At 38.6% G+C, this 26,438-nt stretch overlaps 2 protein-coding genes across 3 annotated transcripts in view; both read right to left on the bottom strand.

Annotated features, from left to right (window-relative positions):
- syt14a (synaptotagmin XIVa) overlaps positions 1 to 6,828 on the bottom strand; it is a 132,958-nt gene extending 126,130 nt beyond the window's left edge. Inside the window, exon 1 of one of the 2 annotated variants that reach the window (XM_055639699.1) lies at positions 6,639 to 6,828. In XM_055639699.1, the coding sequence (XP_055495674.1) occupies positions 6,639 to 6,651 (13 nt within the window). In that variant the 5' untranslated portion in view covers positions 6,652 to 6,828. The remainder of the gene's footprint in view (positions 1 to 6,638) is intronic. The other variant, XM_055639698.1, reaches the window with a different exon arrangement.
- A 9,207-nt stretch (positions 6,829 to 16,035) lies between these two features.
- utp25 (UTP25 small subunit processor component) overlaps positions 16,036 to 26,438 on the bottom strand; it is a 35,231-nt gene continuing 24,828 nt past the window's right edge. The window contains 6 exon segments of the mRNA XM_055639696.1: positions 16,036 to 17,331; positions 19,434 to 19,645; positions 19,647 to 19,680; positions 22,508 to 22,620; positions 23,548 to 23,730; positions 24,591 to 24,793. Coding sequence (XP_055495671.1) covers positions 17,085 to 17,331; positions 19,434 to 19,645; positions 19,647 to 19,680; positions 22,508 to 22,620; positions 23,548 to 23,730; positions 24,591 to 24,793 — 992 coding nt within the window. The 3' untranslated portion in view covers positions 16,036 to 17,084.

Raw genomic sequence — 26,438 nt, 5'->3', positions numbered from 1 at the left:
TTGCACAATTTCAACTTGCTATTAATTATGAGTTTTTAACAATATTAACTACACAACGGAGTATGTTTGAGAACCTCTATCAACTTTCCGAACTACATAACTTCTGCAACAGATGTTACTGAATTTTATGAAATGAAATTGGAGAAAGTTTTGCAATTTATTCTACTTTTATTTATAAACTGTTAAAACAGTGAGATAATCATTAATATTCTCATGCTGAAATAATCTCACTAAGTTGCATTATGTCTTGCACAAAGTGTTCTGTCACATTCATTCCTACTCACACATACAGTGAAACTATCTGAATAAAGCAAAAACTTTAAGCAAGATTATGCATAATTGTTCATTTATTACACTTTCGCCAGATTTTTAAATTGGAAAATGTCATAATAAAAGACTCCTAAAATGCATCCATAAAACTACATCATAACAATAATACATAGATATTTTAAAAAATATAACTTTTTACTACAACAAAGATTATTCAAGAGAGTCAGCGGGTGGAAGTTATCGGAGTGGTTATTACTAGGGAGAAGGTGCTTGGGAAGCTGAAAGGGGTGAAGGTGGATAAGTCACCTGGACCAGATGGACTGCACCCTAGGGCTCTGAAAGAGGTGGCGTTGGAGATTGTGGAGGCATTGATAGTGATGTTTCAAGAATCACTAGAGTCAGGAGTGGTTCCAGATGATTGGAAAATTGCCAATATTACCCTGCTTCACAATAAAGGAAGCAAAGCAGAATAGTGGGAACTGCAGGCCACTTAATCTGACTTCAGTGGATGATAAGATTTTAGAGTCCATTATAAAGGATGAGGTTATGGAGTACTTGGAAGTTCATGATAAAATAGGCCAAAGCCAGCATGGCTTTATGAAGGGGAGGTCTTGCCTGACAAATTTGCTGGAATTCTTTGAAGAAGTATAGCAGGACAAAGGAGACTCAGTAGACGTTGTATACCTAGATTTTCAGAAAGTCTTTAATAAGGTGCCACATGGGAGGCTACTAAGGATGATGAGAGCCCATGGAATCAAAGGGCAGATACTAGCATGGATACCAGGTTGGCTGGATGGCAGAAGGCAAAGAGTGGCAAAAAGGCGGGCTTCTTCTGGTTGGCTGCCAGTGACAAGCGGAATTCCGCAGGGCGATGTTGGGGCTGCTGCTCTTCATGTTGGCTATTGATGATTTGAGGAGGGGATTGAAAGCTTTGTGGCCAAGTTCTCGGATGATATGGAAATAGGTGGAGGAGGTAGTGTAGAGAAAGCAGGGATTCTGCAGAAGGACTTAGATAGGTTAGGAGAGTGGGCAGAGAAATGACAGATGAAATATAGTGTAGCAAAGTGTGAAGTCGTGCATTTTGGTAACAGGAATAAAGACGTAAATTATTTTCGAAATGGGGAGAGAATCCAGAAATCGGAGGTGCAAAAGGACTCGGGAGTGCTAGTGCAGGATTCTCAAAAACTAAATCTGCAAGTCGTATCAGTAGTAAAGAAAGGAAACGCAATGCTAACATTTATTTTGAAAGGGATTATATACAAAAATAGGGATGTAATGCTGAGGCTCCATAAGGTGATGGTCAGGCCACATTTGGAATATTGTGAGCAACTTTGAGCACCATATCTGAGGAAGTATGTGCTGGCTTTGGAGAGGGCCCAGAGGAGATTTACAAGAACGATCCGAGGAATGAGTAGGTTAACAACAGCAAGTGATGGGAAAAAGGTGAGACTTGAATGAAATAATCATTACCAGAATAGTTGTGCACAATGTTAATACTACCAATTAAATTCAATATTAAAGCAGCATTTAACTGCATTCAGGCACAGACTACTTTGTGCATAGACCCAGAGGAGTGGGGTCCTTTTAATATATGGTTCTCAACTTCATTTAATGAAATGCCTAAATTATCTAATTATTATTAAAACCCCAGGGGCTTTATGCAGCTAAGGTTGGAAACTACTGCTTCAGTGAACACCAGTACTATAATGTACATGATGACAGCCTGCCTTGTCAAGGCTTCTCTTTGTTATGCCTGCCACCAATCTCTATTGGTTTACCAACTAGAACTGCAAAGTGGACAACGATCATGATGAACAGATCATTCAACATGCCACTGAAGACAATAAGCATGAAACTGTCAGAACAATCCTAATAGTTGGCTATCTTGCCAACCTCAATGGCACTTTCAACCCAGCTTCTGGTGGTCCCAAAGTCTAATTTTGATTTACCTCAACAGGATGAACACGAGCCATTTCTAGAGTGAAGAGCTGAAATAGCAGGGATAGGCATTCTCCCAAGATTACCACTCCATGTAAACTTCAGTTATACTGGACATAATGAATGAGAATGAATACAACATTTCTGAATGATTATGTCATCTGCGCTCTCATGATGTATGGAAATGATCACAAGGATGATGATCACAAACCATCGGTAAATTTAGAGAATTACTGCCTTTGCAGTTTATGAAGACGCTACACTGTGTTACTCTCTGATCCGTCAGAAAGCTAAATTTGAAAAAAAATGCACAATGTTCTCTACAGAGGAGGAAGCATACAAATTCTCCTGTCTTCATGTTGAAGAGTGGATCCATGACAGTCCATCATTTGTAAGTATCGGGTGGTACAGTCCTGGCAATGTGGTTGGGCATTTTTCTTGCAGCAGGTGACAGATCTCTGTCCCCACTGCATTAGAAATCCTTATCCAAGGATCAATTGGAAGAACGAACACGTCCCAGTCAACTCAAGTTAGAGTGGGGTGATGGGGAGGGGGTAAAGTGTAGGTCTTGCTGGTTCAATACCCTACTGTTCCTTCATGCTCAGGATCTTACTTAAATATTACAACACAGAAGGCAACCATTCAGCCCATCAGGTCCATGCCTGCTCCAAGATGTGCAAATTAAACAGTCCTGTTCCTCTTCTCTTTTTCCTGGAAGCCTTGCAACATTTTCTCTCTCATGCCTACCAACTCCTCTTCTATTTTTTTTATTGTCACTTACCAACAATAAGGGGTAGCCAATTAACCTACCAGCATACATTCCAGCTGTGGAAGGAAACTGGAAACCCACATCTGAAAATATATCCCTCCCTTGGGTCCCTCTGTTCCAGCTCCTGGTCATATTGGAGGCTCAGAGGAATTACTTCCAAACTTTCCATCAACACCAGCAAAACAAAAAATGCAACCCTAAGCTCAGCTCATACACATATTTCTACAGTCCTGGTCCACAAATTTAATAAACTCTACCTCATTAACCTGCAAGTGATTGTTGACCCTTTTAAATAGATCACTGTAGGACTCGTCTGGCCTGTTAAATTTTATTTTCTTGAGTGCGAATCACGCAAAGTGTTAATTACATTTTCTTCATTCAACAGCATGAAACCAACAATGCACTGCTTAAAAACTGCTTACATCCATCACATACATATACACAGACCATCGGTCAAAAAGCTACCATTACTGCCTATTTCATCTCACAATCAACTTTACCTACTCAACTACTAAATCACAGCCCCGTGCCAAGTGATTGAATTTCTAAGTCACTGAATTCAAATCCTGGTTATATTCCCATAAGGCATTTTGTTTAGAACAATGACTCTTCTCAAGGATGGAGGAAAAAATAGACCAAAATTTCCCTGGACATCCCACGGACAATTTCAGTGCATTATTGATGTAAGACATTCGGCTGTATTCCTTCTTGGCTAGGAATGGTGAACAGTATATTGTGACCCAGGAAGTAGATTTTTAAATCTTATCAAAGAGGTAATCCCATCAAAACAGTCTAATCCAGATAAATGTACTGCCTAATTATATGATGCTCACATATGCTTTCTGACTTTATTTACGTTTCAGTCCCAAACTTTCCAGAGCATCAATGCAAGCATAAAATTACAACTTATGATGTCTTGGTGTAAATAGTCCATCCACATTTCTCCTACTAAAAATGATGCATGACTACAAACCTCAAAAAGGGGGAGGCATGCTTGAAAATAAATTGAAGCATTTACAATGCCCTCCATAATGTTTTGGACAAGACTCATCATTTATTTGAAGCCCTCCCTCTCTGCACCCCCCCCCCCCCCCCCCCCTCCCTCTCTACCACCACTCCCCCTCTCTAGGGATTGAAGAGGGAGGGTGAAGAGGAGGAAGAGGGAGTGCTGGGGGATGAGGAGAAATGAGCTGCGCCTGCGCAGTTGGAGGCTATGCGCGAGTGGTGCAATATTGCATTGGGGGAACGGGTGAGTGGTGGAATCTTGCGTTGGCGGTCTGCACTTGGTCTAGTGCACACCCATTCAATTATCATGTTGAATGATTTTATATGAAAATGCCCACAAAGATCACTGGTAGCACAATAATTTTACACCTTGTCAATGGCACTGACAAACAAATATATATTCTAAATGTAGTGCAAGAACTTAAAAGCCACAAACATTTTAGCATAATTAATATAAATTAACATAGAATATATAGACTACTAAACAACATCTAATCATTGCATACTAAAACCACACAATCTCCAACACAATATATGTTGTAATAATTACTTTTTTTTCTTACTGCAGTCAATATACCCCCTATACATATACTTATCATCAAATATATTCTATATTTATTTGGACCACATTTCTGATCATTTAAAAAAAAATCTACAATACCATAACTACACCATTGCCCATGGAACTACAATATCTAACAATCAGCACCAATTTTAAAATATTGATGGATCAACTTTACTTAATGTTTTTTGAAAAGATATCCATGATAAAAGCAACACAAATGTAGCAATTATTTAGGTTTAAATCACCTTTCTTGAGATATACATAATAATGGTTAGAGACTAAAGAAGTGATCACTTGCTGAATTCATAATGGAAAGCAGAGAGTGGGTGTGATAATAGCAATTCACAGTGGGAGAAGGTGGGTGGAGGTATTTCACAGCAATTGATACAGAAAATACTGGAATCGCTGCTGTTCGCGATTTACTTTGGAATCAAAACACAATAGCAAAACATAGGAATAATGTAGGTATGTTTTATACCTGATATTAAGAAGGATTGCAAAAAATTACACAAATACATTCTTAGAATTGCAAAATAGGTCAATCATAACAAAGGAAGTTCAATTCTGATAAATGTCGAAGAATAATTTGATAGGAAGAAGGGAATTTATATATGTGCAAGGGTGACAAAAGGATCTCTGAGTGCAAACACACTAATCAATAACAGGTGTGCCGCAGTTTACCAAAGCCACAAAATAAGCAGGCAAGACATCTAGTTGTATTTCTAGAAGACAAAAGTATAAGTGAGATTATGCCAAACCTCTAACAATCCTTGCATAATCTACATTTAAAGTAGAGTCAAGACACTGAAGATACAAAGAAGATTTTGAAGTGTCAACACAGGATGAAAAAACTGGACATCTTTTTTCTTCAGAAAAGAAAGGTGAAGCATATCACAAAGGGAGATCTTTAAAATCATAAAAGATTTTAATAATATCCATGGTAAATGTTTTCACATTAAGGAAACGACTAACCAGAAACCATCAATATAAAATAGTTGGCATAAATCCTGTAAGGAATTCAGAAGAAATGTCAATACAGAAAGAGTAATGTGAATGTGGAACAAGCTACCACAGGGAGTGGCAAAAGTTGACAATACATTTAAGTGCAACCTACACAAACATATGAGGGAGAAGGAATGTTTCATATTTCCTATCTTCAAATTTCCTTATGACAGGGAAGGCCATTCCACTATCAAATGTATCAGTTTCCATCAGTCACATTTCCCCACTTATTTTCCTGCAATGTATTTCCTTTTGCATATTTGAATGGTACATAAAAGCCAGCATGGATTAGTTGGATTCATTGTCCTATTTCTGTGATGCCCATTCCATGCAATATTAATAGTCCCACCGAAAATAATTCGAATGCACTTCAGAAAGTGGCCTGCCACTCCTACCAGAATAAATACAACTTTATTAGGAAAACGTCCAAATTGCAATGATAAAACTGAAGAACTTTTATTAAAAATCTATATACCAATAATTAAAAATTGTGATAGTATGCATTTCTGCCTATGCCGAATACTCAAAATTCGAAATAATGTAAAAACTGGTCAGGAGCACGATAAAATAAATAGTAAGAAAGCTGTCTCGAGCTGTTTACAATAGTGATAAAACGTGCAATACGATGGTCTAGGTACACAAGGAGTGCCTCCGTGTGCCCGCCACTAGTCTGATAGAGTAGAGCGGGGAGACATCTGGGAAACGTGAAGAGCTGCTCGGTGTTAACCTTCCCTGTACAGGGAGCTGGAACATTTGTTGTGCTAAGAAATGGCTCCCGGGGTGGCAGCAGCAGACACCTGGGGTGATGTTCAGTGACGCTGGGGATGGAGGGGGAAACCGGCGCACATTCCTATTCCGATCATCAAGCCACTCCACTTGTAAACAACATCGGATTCAACATGCAGTCGGACAGCTGCAACTCGCCGTGCGGCTTTCAGCACCAAGGATAGCGACCGGTAACCAGCGCCGCCCTGGAAACATCCACGGCAGCGCCTACACTTAGGGCCTGGCAACCAGTGAGGGGAGCACCAGCAGCCGGTGCCGGTACCCGGCCGAGCCGGAACGCTGGGCCTCCTGCAGTCTACTCACCATCAATCGCCATGATGCTGTCGATCCATCCAGCCGGACTGTGCCGCCTCCGCCACCGCCGCCGGGGAGCGGTTGGTGGAGATGAGGGGAGAGGAGGAAGAAGGAGGGAGCGGGACCCGGCGTCGCCACCGGCACGCACACGGAACCTTCCAGCCCAGGCGCGCGACCGCCCAACCGCCCGTCCCGAGCGCGCGTCCACGAGCGCGCGTGCTCTCGATCGACAGGTGGCGCTCATGGGGGGGGGGGGGGGGGAGATGGAGGTTTACTCATTGTAAGGGTGACAGAGCAGATACACTGTCAGTGTACAGGAGATAGTATGCACAAGATGAGTAGGATGGGACAGGCACATTATTAATGAGAATCAATATAGAAACGGGTGGGTGACAGGGACAGGTACAATTCACACCAGTAGTCGAGAATGGGAGAGAAAGAGCGTTGGATACATCTACAATGAGAAAGGTAAATACAATTCAAATTTTAAAGAGATGGGATAGCAATGTTACAACATTTTGAGATTTTAAAAATCAAGTCTGCAATTTATCCCACCAGATAAAGCATAAAAAGAACTTTAATTTGATACCTAATACACTTCATATCTTCAGTATTAAAAAAGGTTATGGCCATTTTCATACTCGGAAATTAGCATCTTGTTCCCTATTGCTTTTCCATTGACTTAACACAAAAGCTGTGATTGAGGACAGTCAAAAGCCCATAACTTTCTTAAAATTTAAGAGAACTGAATGAAATTTTCAATTATTATAGATTGCAGCATTCTGAAACAAATATAAAACATCTTACTTGGATGACCTGAAAATAAAGTCTATAATTAGTTAGTTACCTAATTGTAGCTAATTACAAAAGTGACCGTTGTGACGGAAATAATAATAAACACCCAGACTGCCTTCAAAATTCAAAAATGTGATATTCTCAAGATCAGAACTTTAATATTATTGTATTATATGCTGTAAGTCCGTAACAGATAGGTAAATAAATTACAATTTCTAGCAATAGACCAAGTCTTTATGGAGAAGATCAGTTGCTAGCTGGTACATTGGCATACCCTAATCAGTAGCATCATCATACTCCTCAGATTGTAATTAATAACCAACTCTGTACACCTTGTTTTTCCTCAACTTTTCAATTTTGGCATTGTAAACTACAAGTTTTTGCTCTTCAAACCACGCATGACATGCCTTTCCGCCCACTACTTTCCCATTAAGAATGTCCTGTAGATTCCATTTAAGAAAATGATAATTTTTTTTAATAGCCTAAGTATCCAAATATCAAACGAATCCCATTCACACAAGAATTCACATTATAACATGATTTTTAAATCTCACTGTCATGAACATGTGCCAGATGGAAGGAATTTAATTTAATTCCCATAAATTAATCTAGAAACATCCACTTTCAATATAATCAAAATTATTATTTTTTGCACAATAAATGTGGCTAAAGCTGTTGTGTATATTTAGTATATACAAAATATTGATTGTGGATGGACAATAACACAAAATATCGATGATTTAGATGCTCTTATAGAAATTAGGTGCAGGAGTAGGCCATTCGGCCCTTCGAGCCTGCACCGCCATTCAATATGATCATGGCTGATCATCCAACTCAGTATCCCGTACCTGCCTTCTCTCCATACCCCCTGATCCCCTTAGCCACAAGGGCCACATCTAACTCCCTCTTAAATATAGCCAATGAACTGGCCTCAACTACCCTCTGTGGCAGAGATTTCCAGAGATTCACCACTCTCTGTGTGAAAAAAGTTCTTCTCATCTCTGTTTTAAAGGATTTCCCCCTTATCCTTAAGCTGTGACCCCTTGTCCTGGACTTCCCTAACATCGGGAACAATCTTCCTGCATCTAGCCTGTCCAACCCCTTAAGAATTTTGGAAGTTTCTATAAGATCCCCTCTCAATCTTCTAAATTCTAGAGAGTATAAACCAAGTCTATCCAGTCTTTCTTCATAAGACAGTCCTGACATCCCAGGAATCAGTCTGGTGAACCGTCTCTGCACTCCCTCTATGGCAATAATGTCCTTCCTCAGATTTGGAGACCAAAACTGTACGCAATACTCCAGGTGTGGTCTCACCAAGACCCTGTACAATTGCAGTAGAACCTCCCTGCTCCTATACTCAAATCCTTTTGCAATGAAAGCTAACATACCATTCACTTTCTTTACTGCCTGCTGCACCTGCATGCCTACCTTCAATGACTGGTGTACCATGACACCCAGGTCTCGCTGCATCTACCCTTTCTCAATCGGCCACCATTTAGATAATCATTATGACATAATTGTCCAAAAAAAGAGCATTTAAGTCGTCTTGCGAGTGGGTGATTCTGGAATGCGATCGATTGGAACGTTGCAGTTGTGGTGAATTTGAACCCCATATCGGCAGGAAAGACACTGCAGATTCGTATGGGGCCCAAATAAAATGTTCGCAACGTAAAATTAGATTAAAGCCACCCCAAGAAGCAAGATTATATGTAAAATAAACAGCTTACCCTTTGTTTTATCCTGTATTTGCGATCCATCACGTTGTAGGTGTTGAGAGTGTTAGAAGTCGCTTTTTATTTTAATCCAATTATTAAATTGTCTAGCGATTTAAAAGAAAACGGGAACGGAAATCCGATCAATTTTTCTTCATCAGCTAGCAGCCCGAGGAAATCCCTCTCCGACAAGCAGTATAAAACTGCATTTTAATCCCGCCCCCCCAAAAGGCGCGAAAGTCGCACACATGGCCAGTGGCAGAACTGCAGCGCCGCTGAAGGTAGGTTTTGTAACATTGCTAGATGGGAAATACTGTGAGAGAAAGGGATAGGGGTAGGACAATTTCCATGTGCAATAGAGACAAGAGCAGGTACAACCATAACGTACTTGAGATAGATACAAACACATATCGGCAAGCATTATTGCATCTCTTGCCCCACAAATATATTTCCTTGGTGCCTGACCGTTTTTGATTCTCCCTTGAAGTAACTATCCTTCACTTAGATTTTAATTCCATTGAATTGGTGAACTAATCAGAATTTAGGAAAAGTTTGATGGAATAGCAATAAGGAATTACCATGAAATGCTATATAATAAAATGTCAAGTGGAAGTGAGCATGTGGATATCAAGTATTTTGAGCTCAGACATCAATCTAAGGTAAGAGCTGGATAGAATTATTTTGCACATAATATGTGGAACATTACCAAAAGCATTCTGAAAATCTAAATGCATCACAACCATTGGTTTCCCATTAGCTTATCTACAGTTATATCTTCAAAGATCTCCAATTAGTTACTCAAACATGATTTTCTTAAAAATAAAAATTCTGACTACATAGAATTTAGGATTGTACAATACTGGAACTGTCCCATCAGCTAACATATGCCGGACTTGATGCTACGTTAAACTAATCTTTTTTGCCTTCATATGATCTATATTCCAAGTTGCCCTCAATATCCATGTGCCTTTCTAAACTCCTAAATAGTGCAACTATCATATCTACTTCCACCACTACCACTGGCAGCATGATCCAGGCAGTCCCAATTCTTTGTGTAAAAAAAACTTGCCCTGCACATCTCCTTTAAACTTTACTCCTCTCGCCTGAAAGCTATTGAATAGTCATACTGCATAGAAACAGGCCCTTCAGCCACCTGGCCATGCCAACCAAGATTTGACCCATACCCTTCTAACCTTCCCTATCCATGTACCTGCCCATCACCTCCAGTCTTTGATATTCAACCCTCATTAGAAAGTCGTGACTCTTTACCCTATCTATGCCTCTCATCATTTTATATATTTCTGTCAGGTCTCCCCTCAACTTCTAATACTGTAGCTAAAACAATCCAAGTTTGTCCAGCCTCCCCTTATGCCTAATTAGTGGTCTTGACATGGTGGGAGGATATTTCCCCCGTGGGAAAACCTAGGACCAGAAACCAAAATCGTGGGATAAGGGATGTGCATTTCTGAATTAAAATTTCTTCTCTCATAGAGATGCACGAGCCTTTGGATTTCTTACCCCAGAAACCTCTGGAGATTGACCCTTTGCTTATATTTGAAGCTGAAGAAGAGTCCTGACCTGAAACATCACCTATTCATGTCCTCAAGGGATGCTGCCTGCACTACTGAGTTACTCCAACATTATTTTTGAAAGCCATTCCTTGTGTCTCTATAAATGTTTTTTTTTTAATTCAGTAAGGGAATCAGGGTTATGCAGTGGAAAGATGAAGAAGAAAAATATGATCAACCTTGATCATTTTGAATGGTGGAGCAGATTTAAGGGACTCCAATCCCCTTACTTTAAGGAGTCTTATGGTCATTAATTTCATTTAAAAGAGATTGATAGATTTCTGGATATTAAGGGAATCAAGGGGAAAGGAGAGTGCATGCATTAAGGTAGCAAATCAGCCATAATCTTGATGAATGGCAAAGTAAATACTAAGAGCCAAATGGCTTACACCTATTTCTTATGTAATTTGCGTGAAAGGTGGAGGAGGATATGATAGAATCCATCATATGAATTCATTTTGGCCCCAGGAGACATACCACGAATGAAGTGTTACATCAGATATATGGCAATTATAATTATAAAACTAGATTGATCCTTAATCGTATTGTGTGAATCCATCTGTTGGAATATATCCAGTCTCTCAAGTGCAGCAACCACTTCCATTTAAATAGTGTCTTTAAAGTAGCAGAAGTATCCCAAGGCACCTTCTATGTGCATTATGTAATGAAGTCTGACACTAGGTCACAAATGACATTAGGATATTAGGACAGATGACAAACAGCTTGATTAAAAATACAGGTTTTAAAAAGGGATAAAATGGAGAAGGACGAAGAGGTTCCAGGGTGAATTTTGGATTTTGGTACCTAAAGGAACAGGCAACAATGTTGGAAAGATTAAATTTAGGGATGAACCAAAAACCAGAACTAACACATATCTTGAAAAGTTCCCAGATAATGTAAGGTTACAAAGGAAGCAAATGGTTAGCAACCAGAGGTATTTGAGAAAAAGGATGACAATTTTAACGTGACTTATTCAGCTACCATATAGATGCAAGCTAAAATGCAAGGGTGGAATTTTGGCGAAACCTCAAGTTTACAGCAGGTCAGGTAGGACAGCACTTGCATTGTGAAGGTCAGTGATAACAAAGTCTTGGATTCAATTTTTTTTTTTTATTCTCACCAAAGATTTCGCATAGAAGTATATATTGGAAATTAAAAAAAATACCCAAGGAATGTAAGTTCTGCATTTGCAAGTTATCGATTTTGAGCTTAAAGTGGCCAACAGAAAATTTTATTTAGATATTCAGTTCAATATATCGTTGAGCAGACCAGAACTCTCACCCAACTACAACAAAAGTTATTTACAAGCCTGGAACACCTTTAGTGAAGGAATAATACAGCACAGAAAAAAGCACTTTAGACCAACTTGTCCACGCTGGTAACATTATCAGGATTCTTTTCTATTCAGACCATGCATTAACCGAACTGCATACCAGCGTTTTATGCCAAAGGCTTATCAAGTGGCTTCTCACATGGAAAGGACAAATGCCTGATCTACCAATCTATCTCGTATCAGCCCTTGCCTTTTTTTAAGCTCCTTTTCTCTGCAGCTGTCTCATTATATTCAGTACTTTGTTTATTTGCTCCTTTTCAGTTCCAGATGTACTGATGGTTTCCCTGGATAGCACGCCATACAACACCAAAAAAAATGTATTTTGGTACACATGATAATAATAAACTTGCATATTCTGAAAATAATTTATCTTTGAAAAAAACCATCACAACTAAGTTACAGAGATAGGTTGAATAAGTTAGGTCTTTATTCTCTGGAGCGCAGAAGGTTAAGGGGGGACTTGATAGAGGTCTTTAAAATGATGAGAGGGATAGACAGAGTTGATGTGGACAAGCTTTTCCCTTTGAGAATAGGGAAGATTCAAACAAGAGGACATGACTTCAGAATTAAGGGACAGAAGTTTAGGGGTAATATGAGGGGGAACTTCTTTACTCAGAGAGTGGTAGCGGCGTGGAATGAGCTTCCAGTGGAAGTGGTGGAGGCAGGTTCATTGGTATCAATTAAAAATAAATTGGATAGGCATATGGATGAGAAGGGAATGGAGGGTTATGGTATGAGTGCAGGCAGGTGGGACTAAGGGGAAAAAAAGTTGTTCGGCACGGACATGTAGGGCCGAGATGGCCTGTTTCCGTGCTGTGATTGTCATATGGTTAAATTAGTTCATTATTTTAAACAAATCTCAGGGTAAAATTATTAACACCTGAATATATTTATGCCATCTTAAATGCTAAAAGACAGATTGCAACATTGTAATATTTTTCTTAATTCTGTTATTGCCCTTTAAATACCTATCACGTTATTTAGCCCAACATTACAGTGGTTTATCGAAATGTTGGAACAATTTGAGCATTTTAGATTTAATACAGTAGAAAGGATGATAACAGTGGCAATTATTGATTTAAAGTCATAAAATTAGGTTGGGTTAAATATTTAGATAAATGAAATGAAAGATGTAAGAAAATGTTTCTGCATATCACAGTACCATTTTAAAAAATCCATTAATAATTTTCACATTTGTTGGTTGTCTTGGTGTGAGCAATGAATTATGTAATGAATTGTTACCTTGAATGTTTGCAATGTGACTGGAACATTTGAATAAATTGTTGCAGGGATTACATAAAATGATTCAAGCACTGAGGAAGAGATTGTAAACATTCATGGATTGTCAGATTCCATACCTGATAAAGAGCCAAATACAAGGCAACTTATTGAGAAAAAGTGATTGATTCCCTGAAGATAAATGAAAGAAAAGGACTTCAATCTATATAAAATAGATGGTGTTCAAAAACAGTGGCACAGCTGGAAGGGCTGGTTCCTCAGTGCCAGAGACCCGGGTTTGATCCTGACCTTGGCTGATGTCTGTGTGGAGTTTGCATGTCCTCACAGATGCTCTGGTTTCCTCCACATCCCAAAGACATTTGGGTTAATTACCCACTGTAAATTGCCCCTAGTGTGGAGGGAGTGGATGAGACCGTGAGATAACATAGAACTAGTGTGAACGGGTGGTTGATGGTCAACCTGGACTGAATGACCAGTTTCCATGCTGTATCTCAAAAAAAAATAAGAATTGTAATATTTGCTCACACTTCAAGATATTTTGAATAAAAGAGCAAATGGGAGAGAACCTCCCACCTTGAAACATAAACTGTCTTCTTTTGGGTTCACAAGAGACTGTAGGTATAGTAATCTGGAGCAAAAAAAAAACTACGTGAGGAATTCAGTGGGTGAGGCAACATCTATGGAGACCAAGAGACAGTTGATACATTGGGCTAAGACCCTGCATCATGACTCAAACCAAAGATCGAAAACACAAGTGCATGTAGAACTATATGCATCATCCCAAGTCACACAATAATGAAAACAATAAAAAATGCATTTTCTATTATTTTCAATCAATTGATATGAATTTATACAGGTCATTAAAATGACACAAACAGATAAACATTAAGAAGTGAAAAAACTTTTGGTTTTAAAATACAAAAGATTAAAATAAAAACAAACTAAATGTTAAGATTATGCAAGACCCTTATTTTGGGTGCGATGAAACTATTGTGGACATCTAAATATAGGGAAATGCTTTCACTTCACTAACATTGATGGACCTACTGGGTATTTCAAATCAATTCCTTTTTTTTTCTCATCAGATTTCCAGCATTGGGAACTTGTTAATCTTACACAATTTTACATTGTGAATTTTCTAAATTTTATAAAACAAATTGGTTGTCCAATATACGATTGACTCCAAATTATGACAATTAATTATCCATTGCCACACTATAAATTGGGAAGGCAAACATTTCATAAATTATACTTTATGAAGAAACAAAAAAATTGCAATGCAGTTTTTACTGCTCCAAGTTTGTGCCAATTTGCATATAAATGCAGATGGTTCTCTCTAGTATACGGTATTAACTGTTTTATCTATTCTGAAAATGAATTATATTGTTTTAGTAAATCAACAAAACCACTTAAAACAACCATTCTCGTTGCTGCAAGCCAGTGACATTAAGTTTAGAGGGTGTGCAGAATAGAAGTTTGAAAACCATTAAATATTAGGTTCATTTTCAATGTTTGAATTGGACCAATGATAAAAATATTTGCTAACAAACACCTGGTTGTTCAGACAACAGCTGGATTGAAAGTCTTCCCACAATTCTATTGTAATCAGGTGATCTGAATTATATAACGACAAACCACAAGTGGGATGTCATTTGAGTCATCTGATTGTGTTGCAGCTCATAACTCATTCTAACCCACTTCTGTTTATCTGGTGTAGGCAAGTTTAATTTTGAGCTTTTAAATATTTAGTGCTGTAAAGGCGATTACAGCCAGTAGTCTGTCAAACCTACCAATTCAAAATTATAATTGAAAATACAAACAATCTGCTGGGGAAATTCAGTGGGTCAGGCAGCAACAATGGATGGAAAGGGATGGTCGATGTTCAAAGTGGAATGTCTGCATCAGGTTACAGGGTTGCAGCCCAAAACTGGTTAAAACCCTGTCCTGATGCAGCATTTACAATTTAGATTTTCCTTTAATCGAGGGTAATACAACATTCATTGGTCATCTCAGCTTCCATCTCAAATTCTTCAACTGGAGCACTGTGGCTGTAATGCATATCAATGAGAAACAGCACTGCAACTTGTCAAGACTTTGAATTTTCCTCACAAAGATACAATTTTTATAATCTATGGGGGCAAAAGGTGGCAGATGCAAGGAACTGCCATAATTTCCTGCAAGCTTCTCTCCAGAATATCTTGCTTTCATCGTCACCGAGTCAAATCCTAGATTCTATTTAACTAAAATCATTGCAGGAGTATCTTCAACAGATTCAGATAAGATTTTCCTCAGTACTCCTGAAATGATCTTTTCCATATCCAGAAAGCTGATTTTGCTGGTCCAAACAGTCCTGGAGCTGAGTGTGGCATCCGTAAACAGCAACACCAGGGCCTCGCATTGCATTTAAATAATATCACCCCGTACACTAGCACTATCCTACACACTAGGGACAATTTACCATTTATAGAAGCCAATTAACCTACATACCTGCAAGTCTTTAGAGTGTGGGTGGAAACCAGGGCACCCAGAGAAAGCCCACACGGTCACAAGAACATACGAACTCCGTACCAACGGCATTCGTACTCAGGATTTAACCCAGGTCTCTGGCGCTGTAAGGCAGCAACTCTGTCTCTGCGCCACTGTGCTGCCCTCTATTTTCAATTCATCCCTCCATGATAGATTGCTGAAATTTTAATTCCTTAAATGCTGCAAAAAGAATGTTTTCAAACTTAATATGAAGAACAACTTTATATCCAATGTAGAAATTAGTTGAAGCATTTTATTACACGATTATGTTTTCATTCATTCTTGGCGGTATGATAATTTCTCAAAATGTTTCAAGTGTCAAAGTACTTCAAGAATGGTGAGGTTTTGGTCTATTGGAAATCTCAAAGGATTGTTTACAAAATGGAATATAAATCCGATGCAGGACAGTTCCCTTGTGCATACGTGAAGGATCTCATGTAGATGAACCCTGAGCAAAATATTATGACTGGACAATTCAGATTGAAAGCGCAGTCAATCATAAAACCCATGTGCGTTATTGGTAGGAAAGGTGCGTAATGATCAGGAGATATTCCTTATCAATACAGAAGCTGCTTGAATCAAATAAAATTTTACTCAACCATAAAATACCTTTCCCCTTAATATGGGCTCTCAGATGCAAACGTTTCTTAAAAAGAACCAGAACAGATAGTCCTCATCATAGCTAAATGGTACAAGCACCAAGAGAGAAAATTGGGAAAAAGAAATAGAATTTAGCCTCATTCACCGCTTTTGCAAAAATTAAACAATTCTGTGCAATTTTAACCAGTATTAATGGCATGGAGAAATTCACTAGTGAATTTGACAAAAGATGAAAAACAGGAATTTTACATCCCCAAAATAAATCAATGTATTAACAGCTATAGAAATAAAAGATGTGCTTATAATTTACTTTTCACTTGAATTGCAAACTGTCTTATAATCAATGAAAATGAGAATGATATTATATATTTTTAGAATATGGGCTCACACAGAAAATTTTAGAGTTGCAGTTTATTTTAACATTTGGCTATTTTCTGCAGTTATTATTTTTGCCTTAGAAATCCAGCAAAAAAAATGATTACATATGTTTTAATCACAATGGCTCTCATTTTACATTACATAGGAAACATTATCTACAAATTTGACATACATAAAATTACGAGTGTTGTATTCCTGATATTAAAAAACAAATGTACAATTGAATGATAGGCTAGTACATTAAATCCCAAGCATGACTCTAGCCATGTCAAACTGTTGAATTATTACCAGTCCTTGGTTTATCTTACAAGTCATCTCCTGTTACGAACAAATGGACAGGTTTACTGGACTGTATCATTTGGGCAGCCCGCTCAGCTCCTACCACACGAGTTAGCTTTTGAACATCATACTTAGAATACAGAACAGTGCATGTCCATGATGCTTCATCACCCCTATTTTCTGCTTTCAGCATGTTGCAGATGTCGCTATAGAAATGTGGATATGTGGGAAGCTCATAGAAAATAAGATGTCTGATGCCTTTGATGGTATATCTATATTGAGAAAAAAATAATGTTAATGACAATTTTTAATGATCAGATGTATTCTACAATAAGATATGTAGTTTGTTTCTATTTCATTGGAATAAGCAAGATTCTTTTAAGATAGTAACATTTATTTGCCCAGCCTACTACCGGTGGATAGGCACAAGGTGCTGGAGTAACTCAGTGGGTCGGGCAGCACCTGTGGAGAAAATGGATGGGTGATGATTTGGGTCGGGACCCTTCTTCTAACTGAAGGAGGGTTCCGACCTGAAACGTCACACATCCATTTTATCCGGAGATGCTGCCTGACCCGCTGAGTTACTCCAGTACTTTGTGCCTATCTTCAGTATATACCAGCATCTGTAGTTCCTTTCAGTAGGTTACTGCCAGTGCAGTAGTTCAAGAGTGTACATAAGCTCGATATTATATACTTATACATTAAAGCACCTAACGTGACAAAACGTATTGTGTTACTTTTCCATTTTCAATGCAAATGGTGTCCTTGGCACAAACTACACATTTGATAACTTTTTTCCTTAAACTGTTCCCCTGCTAGGAATTCTGCTCAATCTGATTTGCATAATCACAATACAAATTCTGCCATAAACTTGTACAATTTGGATGCATTTTTAAAGCCTTGTTCCAAAAATATTCATGAATATGTTTAAGAGTGCTAACGGTGCGAATAATTGAAAACAAATTCTCTCAGCTCTGATGAACTGGGTGCTGTCTGCATGGAGTTTCTTCCTATGACCACCTGGATTTCTTTTAGGTGCTTCAGTTTCCTCATACGCCCAAAAAGACATGTGGGTTGGTTAGTTACTTGCTGTTAATTGCCAATAGTGTGTAGGTAAAGGGAGAAATGGATGGGAGAATGTGCTGGAAGGGTAGAATGGTGGAAAGGGATGCTTGACACAGTCAACACAGCCTGGGCATGTCAAACGTCCTTATTCCATGCTCTATGACACAATAGACAAACAATTTCAAATTACTGATAGAAATCTGGAAAAAATACAATTAAGAAAATATGCTTGTCGCCTAGCCTATTTTAAATAAAATTCATTTAAAAAAAGTAGATATTGGTAACCTTCCTCCAAATAAAATGTTTAAATGCCCCCTCAAAGGCCAGCAAAAAAAGTGCAACCCAATTGTGTTTAATTCACTCTAGGGAGTGGGCAGATTTGTCATCAGGGACAGCTGCTGGTGCAACATTTTCAAGGCACCAAAGACAGTGGGAACAAGAGATGTGACTCATTAAAATTCTGTAAGTATTTTTTCTGTCTGCCTGGATTTCCAAATAATTGCCTACTAAAAGGAAAACAACATAATTGACCAGAAATGAACTTAATTATTCCAAAAAGAGAAACAGCATTACATTTGACAAGGTCTCAAAAAGTAGCTATAAAATATCAAAACGCTGAAACACCAACACTCCAAATATGCATATCAATAATGCTTGTAATTAATCTGATAAACCATGAAGCAACATCTGACCTGATCTCAATTTCACGATTTCTGATTAGTATAAAAATAGGTTTGGCATTGGGATTCAGCACAATGGTATGCAGATCAGGGTTTGTTTAAATCAACTCTCTTTCTCATGTCAACTAGCTTTAATAAAATTAGCTTGTTGTTTCAATTCCTCCAGAATTAAAAATATTGCATTATTATGATCAGGAATGGAAGAGTGCCATTTAGTATTTGTATACAGAGTGCTCATGGGTAAACGAGAAAAGGCAAAGCTGATAATGAAAAATCATCCTGTATAGCCCTGGAATATTGGAACATAGTTGCTGTTGGCAAGATGAGAATTTACTGCTCACAGGAAAATGATGGCAATCTGTCTTTCTGACTTCTATGGCCTCTGAAGTCAAGATACTTTCAGAGTGATGGAGAGACTTGCATAAAATCTTGTAGGCATTGGTAACATGCTTATATGTTTGCTAACAGTTCTATTTCCTGGCCTTTAATGATGTTCCAACAATCTCAGTCACCATGAATGATACTTCTACTTGTTAGAATCAGTTTTCAATGTGAGATCTTGGTTTTGCCCTTCAGGTTACTGGTCTATTAACATAATTATTACAACAATGCCCCCTTAGATATCTCACCGTTTATAAAAATGGAACCGTTCAGTGAAAAGGAGGAAAGATTTCTCTCCCTTCAGGAAGTGGTATCTTGCTCGATTAATCGTTGATTTTTTGCTGTATTCACAAACATGAGAATAATTCAGTTCTTCACGATTAAAGTAATTCCTGAGTCGCACATAATCAAAATAGATTGGTATGTAAATTAATGTGTGGGACATGACCGCTTCTCTGTATTTGAGGCAAAATCTTCTGGGTGAAAAATTCAAACCTTGAGGAGTATATATTAAAAAAAAATGTTAATCACATATTCTAAGATTTTTAAGAAACACTACAAATAATTATATTTTGCACAATCATATCTGTAGAGTCTGGGTTATATAGCATGGGAAATTATCCATCATGCCAACTCGTCCACACCAACCAAGGTGCCTTCCTGAGCTAATCCCAGATTCAAATTAGTTTATTGGCATGTACACCAGAGTGCAAAAACATCCTAATTCACATGAAGCTCATTGGGGATACATACAGTATTGATAAATGCAAAAAATATAAGTAAAAAGAGCAGAATGGTGAAGATTAGGACAATTCAAATTAGTACAAAAAATATTGAAGTACAATAATGGAATAACCAAATAAGATTGATTTAAGACTAAGAGTATGTGACAGCACCTCTGGTAAGGGGGTGTGAAAGAAGCAAATGGTTCAGGAATCTAAGAGCATGGGAGAAGTTTGCATGTCTGGGCTTTCAAACCCCTGTATCTTCCCCCAGCAGCTTGAAGAGGAAAAAGGGAATTGCCAGGGTGGCCAGTCAAAGGCCTCTAACCAGAAAACCAACTCTGCACAACAGCTCTTTGTCACCTTCCTTCAAGCCAATTGGCTAACTCAATTTGGTCCTTTGTCAAAGGTTTTGCTAAAGACCATACAGATAACATCCACTGCCCTGATCTCGTCAATCCTCTTAGTGGCCTCATTAAAAAAAAACACCTTCAGATTTGTGAGGCTTGAATTCCCATGCACAAAACCATGTTGACTATCCCTAATCACTGTGCCTGACCAAATACTGGTAGATCTCATCCCTAAGAATCCCCTCCAACAACATTCCCACCATTGACATATGGCACATTGGCCTGAAGTACCCTGGCTTATCCATGCCACACTTTTTAAATAATGGTACAAAATCAGCCATTTTCCAGTCTTTTGGGATTTCAGCTGTTGCTAAAGACAATGCAAATATCGCTGCTGGAGGCTCCACGGTTTCCTTCCTTGCTTCCCACAAGCTCTGAGGATGCATTTGGTTAGATCCTAGGGATTTATCCACCTTAATGTGCCGTAAGAAGTATTAATTTAAAATCTGCTCCAGCTCATTTGGTTCCACACAAAGATAGCTATACTGAACTTTAAGGAGACCACCAATAGCCTTGAAAGGAAGTACCCAGAGGCTTTGTACACAATAGCCAGGATAATCAGGCCAACCTCAAGATCATGCAGCCAAAATACTATCAGCACTGATCCTGCCCTACCAAGGGACCCAAACACCCTTAATCAATGGCACACAACCATCAAAATCACATACCACTCCATTCCCAGACTGCACTTTGGGAAATCTGATCACCTGGCTGTGCTTCTACTCCCTGCTGACAAGCAGAAACTGAAGCAGAAGGATCAGTTCCAGAAAGTCGTGCAGTGCTGGCTGGTCCGAGTTAATACATGAGATCCTTGCGACTGCTTTGAGTCGGTGGCCTGTTCCATATTTAAGGACTCTGCACCTAACCTAGAGAATATGCCACTTCATCAGCAAGCATGTAGAAGATTGTATACTAAATAAGATGATACACATGTTCATCAATCAGAAATCATGGATGAACCGTGTAGTCAATTCCCAGGTCTGCAGCATTCTCGTCAAATGATCCTGAGCAGTACAGGAAATCTATCTATGACCATTGTGAGCGGATACATGGCAGATGCAGTATAATGTGGATTAATGTGAGGTTATCCACTTTGGTGGCACGAATAGGAAGGCAGATTATTATCCAAATGGTGTCAGATTAGGAAATTGGGAGGTGCAACAAGACCTAGGGTCCTTGTACATCAAGTCACTGAAAGTAAGCATGCAGGTAGAGTAGGCAGTGAAGAAAGCTAATGGAATGTTGGCCTTCACAGCCTACTCTACCTGCATGCTTACTTTCAGGACACTGATATCCTTGTACATCAAGTCACTGAAAGTAAGCATGCAGGTACAGCAGGCAGTGAAGAAAAGCTAATGATATGTTGGCTTTCATAGCGAGAGGATTTGAGTGTACGAACAAGGAGGTCCAACTGCAGTTGTATAGGGCCCTGATGAGACCGCACCTGGAGTATTGTGTGCAGTTTTAGTCTCCTAATTTGAGGAATGACATTCTTGCTATTGAGGGAGTGCAGCATAGGCTCACCAGGTTAATTCCCGGGATGGTGGGACTAAGATATGATGAAAGAATGGACCGACTGGGCTTGTATTCACTGGAATCTGGAAGGATGAGGGAATTTTATAGAAACATAAAATTAGAAAGAGACTGGACAGGCTAGATCCAGGAAAAATGTTCCCTGTTGGTGGAGTCCAGAAGCAGGGGTCACAGTTTAAGAATAAGGGGTAGGTCATTTAGGACTGAGATAAGGAAAAAAGTTTTCAGCCAGAGAGTTGCGAATCTGTGGAATTCTCTGCCACAGAAGGCAATGGAGGCCAATTCACTGGATGTATTCAAGAGAGAGTTAGATACAGCTCTTAGGGCTAACGGAATCAAGGAATATGGGGAGAAAGCAGAAACAGGGTACTGATTCTGGATGATCATCCATGATCATATTGAATGATGGTGCTGGCTCAAAGGGCCGAATGGCCTATTCCTGCAACTAATTTCTATGTTTCTACTAATTTCTATGTTTCAGATCATTGATCTTACGTAGATGAACTAGAAAAGCCATCCATCTTATCTGTGACTGTATCTTGCAGTCAATATAATGCAACTTTCAAATTTTTGCTTAGGTAAATGTGATAAAGCTATAATTCAAACTTCATCCATTTCTTCTTTATAATAAGGAAGTTCTTAAGCATAATGGAATACCTTGCATCAGGCAATCCTGTGAAGCTGGAGACATCTACTCGCTGGAAAACATGTGGCAACTGCACAACAACATGGCAGATTGAACCAGTTTGAGGCATATTCCTCACAGCCACCTAAAAGACAGAAACAGTATCATGACGTTGGTCCTGCTGATCAACTAAATTTTAATTTAACAAAATTGTTACAAAGAACTTTTATTGGGCTTTAAGGGTGATGTGATGATAAATACACATTCACCCATATAATGCAGTGCACTCATATCAGCAACACACACTTAGAAAAGCATAAATAATTCAAATTCCCTACTCAGTATAATGCGAGAGCCATGATTAAGTTACCAAACATAAATAGACAATTTCTTGCAGCAGACCAAGCTACTCTGCGTAAGCTAAAGTAGTAATGGATAAGGTGTAGAACATTCTGGTTTTCACCCATTTCTTGGACAAATACAAATGCTAAACGTTGAAGAGCAAGAAAAATAGTGGGAAGACTATTCAATATGCACTTTAAAAAAAAAAGAATAGCACTCCAATTGTCCACTCTGCTTTATTTCAATGCAGGGCTAAATTACACAATACATTCCTACCCAATCCAGTGATTACAAATTAAAAATTGTAGATCAATAAGAACACCATTTATCGGGTGCATAATATGCTGAATTAATAGAACAGAGTTAATACTATGTTGATATCAAAATGATTGCTTAATCCATTCAGAGCCTCTGCAATCCAAAAAACAGAACAATTCAGAGACAAAGCAATCAATATGAACCAAAATATATCCAGAGTTGGATTAACCTTTATAAAATGAGAAATTTGATTTATGAATGGGGAGAAGGCAGGCACGGGTTACTGATTGTGGATGATCAGCCATGATCGCAATGAATGGCGGTGCAGGCTCGAAGGGCCAAATGGCCTACTCCTGCACCTATTTTCTATGTTTATATATTTCAATTAGCTGCAACTCAATTAAAATCAAACTGAACAAGTAATCTGCTAAATCCACAATAAAACAATTTAAAACATCTGTGATAAACATACCTGTCCCTTATAATTGAAGCAGTGTTTACTATAAATAGAATTAATCTGTGGATTCTGAAGTGCGCTGAAGATCAAAGTTTGCCTGTAATACTTGGACCAACTGTTCAAACTCCACATACGCACACGAGAGAAATCCACTCCGTGTGGTTCGTGAGGTTGTTGGTTTAGATGTTTCAGTAGATGCTGTAACAAACAAGAACATATTGCTAAAAAAAAATAAACTTCCACTAAGAAATCTGCAACACTAAGCATTGTTAACTATACCGAGTACTTGTGCGTTCTGACTGAAATGCAAGTTTGTTAGCCTTTTAAACTGAACCATTGTGTGATATTGTAATCACAAGTCAATCAAATGCTCTCCAAATTGTATTAGTAAAAAGGCTGGGTTTTACAAGAATCCAGCAGCTTTGATGGATTGTTTTGGTATCAACCCGTAGAATTTGTTAATATTTTGAAATCTATTTTGTAACTAGGGATGCTTAGGTTTGAACTCTAAGCCTCTAAAATGGTTTAAGTACCAAAACTACATCTATTCACTGCAGACAAAAGACAACTTAACCTAAATTTGGCAGCAAACTGCTATTCTGAGCTGACTTTTGCCGTTTCAAAAGTCAGGTGTTCAATATTGTGATATGTTTTTTTAAAGGTCAATCAAAACTACTTTAGTTCCTCCAGAATGGACATAGTTCATGAATATGCCAGAAATAGTCAATTTATTTTATTTTGATCAAATGAATGTTTTACAGAGACATTTGCATAAAATATCCATTGCAAAAGGGCTTAACTTTAAAATGAGATCCATTAATTAAAAAAAAAAAAAATCAGTATTGAAAAACGAACAGTCAATAAACAAACTTTAACTTGTCTCACCTAACCTATCACATTTTTAATTTTGGCAGTTGATATGTCAAATCCTAAAACATCTTTAGAATTATTAGTTAGCCCTAAAGGGAATGTATCCTTGGGATAACCATTAGTAGTATTAAAAATATGATTTTTATCTGACAATCCACTGAAAGGGACTATTGGATCAAATTTCTCACCATAACATGTTCCCAGTTTTGCATAAGATAAACATCAGCTTGGTCAATGATTAATATTTCAATGGAGGAAAGAAAATCAAAATCCCTGGTCTTGTCATCTTCTGTTTTGATAATTGTCCGCAAGCCCAGTGGAGAGGCAATGATGATATCACTGGAATAAAATGGTGCGTACAATCTTATACTCTTTCGAAGGATAGCCACACCTGCATTATAGAAACAAACAAGTATAAATCAATTTGTGAACAAGGAAGATCCTCTCCTCTTTCATCCTACAACGCCAATCTGATTATATTTATTGTGTGGTGTGGCAGCCAACCTTCTAGCCCCACATGGTCCCTGGGGATACCTGGTTGGTGTGAACTTGTTTCAACAGCGAGGTCAACACTTGTAACAAAATGGACACGGAAAGAAGAATTCAGTCACAACATAATCAAACCCCAAAAAACTCAGCCCAGTCATGAGGAAGATACAAGGATTACGTTATTGACAAGGCAGTGAAAGTACCACTTATGAAACCACATCCAAAATATCTAAGGAAGGAAATTATTAAAAATCTAAAGCAGAAATGTTTTGCTGGGATCGCATCTAACTAAAAAATCAAATACTGAGCTAGAAAATGACAGAGCTAATAGAACTGCTACATCATAGCTCCAGTGGCCCAGGTTCAATTCCAACCCTGGCGTGAAGTTTTCACATTCTCCCTATGACCACATGGGTCTCCACAGCTCTGGTTTCCACCCATGTCCCCAAACATATGCCAACTGATAGGTCAATTGGACGGTAAATTAAAGGGTATTGATTGAACCTGGAGAGGAGCAAGAAAGTAAATGGAAATGTAGCAAGAATAAAATGGGACTAAGGTAGAATTGGTGTAAATGGGCAGATGCTGTGCGCTGAAGAACCTGTTTTCACCCTTCATGAGCGTCAAAACATGGCATATTCCTGGATTAATGTATTAGTCATGTTTTATCTTAAAGTAAAATCTGGAAGATACCATACACAAAAGCAGAGTTTTATTCCAATAACGTTCACAATTGTAAATTCAATTTACTCTTACTTGCCTCTATTGACTCTAATACCCTTGCACTACAGCAAAAGTGTGCAACTGGTACTGCAACCAAGTTGGACGTGAGGCAAGCATTTCCAAACCTTTATAGGCCATTCTCACATAACGAGCTGACGCAAGAGGTAACCCGAGTGAAGGGGTCGTGGTTGAGCACGATATAACGTGAAAGATCAAGAGGTTAACCGAGTTCCCACGGGTAGACGGCAGTTTCCCGTTTACTTGTCATTTCTGCGATGTTCCCAGTTCGTCTCCCGAGTTACTCTTGAGCCAATCCTGATTGAAGTTTTGTTTTAATAAGCAACAGTGTTATGTTTTAATAAGCAACAGTGTTAAAGAAGACCTCTCCATCCTGTGGCTTTGTTTTAAATATATAATTCAGAGCGGCCGCATCTATTGATGTGACCTACAAAGGGAAAATGCGCACCATCCGGTGCCAGAGTTATACTTATGATTTGTTTGAAACACAGGTTTGATATGTTTTAATTGAATTTACTGCCATGTCTACATACTGCGGGGAGACGGGAGATTAAATCTTTGAATGTGGACGGATGTGCACATCAGATTGTTGTGAGACGGAGCTCAAGGTTCGCCTCCTGAGTTGCTTTGGTGCCCAGGCGTGAGTTGAGGTGGAGAGAGGTAGTGGGTGGGGTGGGGGGAGGGGGGGGAGGCGTCATTAATCTGTCTGGGGTGACATGGCTCTTGGGTTAGGCTGGGATCATTCTCTGCGGGGTGTTCTTAGTGCGGGAGACAAGTGTAGGAGAGGTGTACTGACTGTGTGGGCA

Source organism: Leucoraja erinacea, chromosome 8, assembly GCF_028641065.1.
Source record: "Leucoraja erinacea ecotype New England chromosome 8, Leri_hhj_1, whole genome shotgun sequence".
In the NCBI taxonomy this organism is placed as follows: Eukaryota; Metazoa; Chordata; class Chondrichthyes; order Rajiformes; family Rajidae; genus Leucoraja; species Leucoraja erinaceus.
This window is presented reverse-complemented; position numbering and strand designations above follow the sequence as displayed.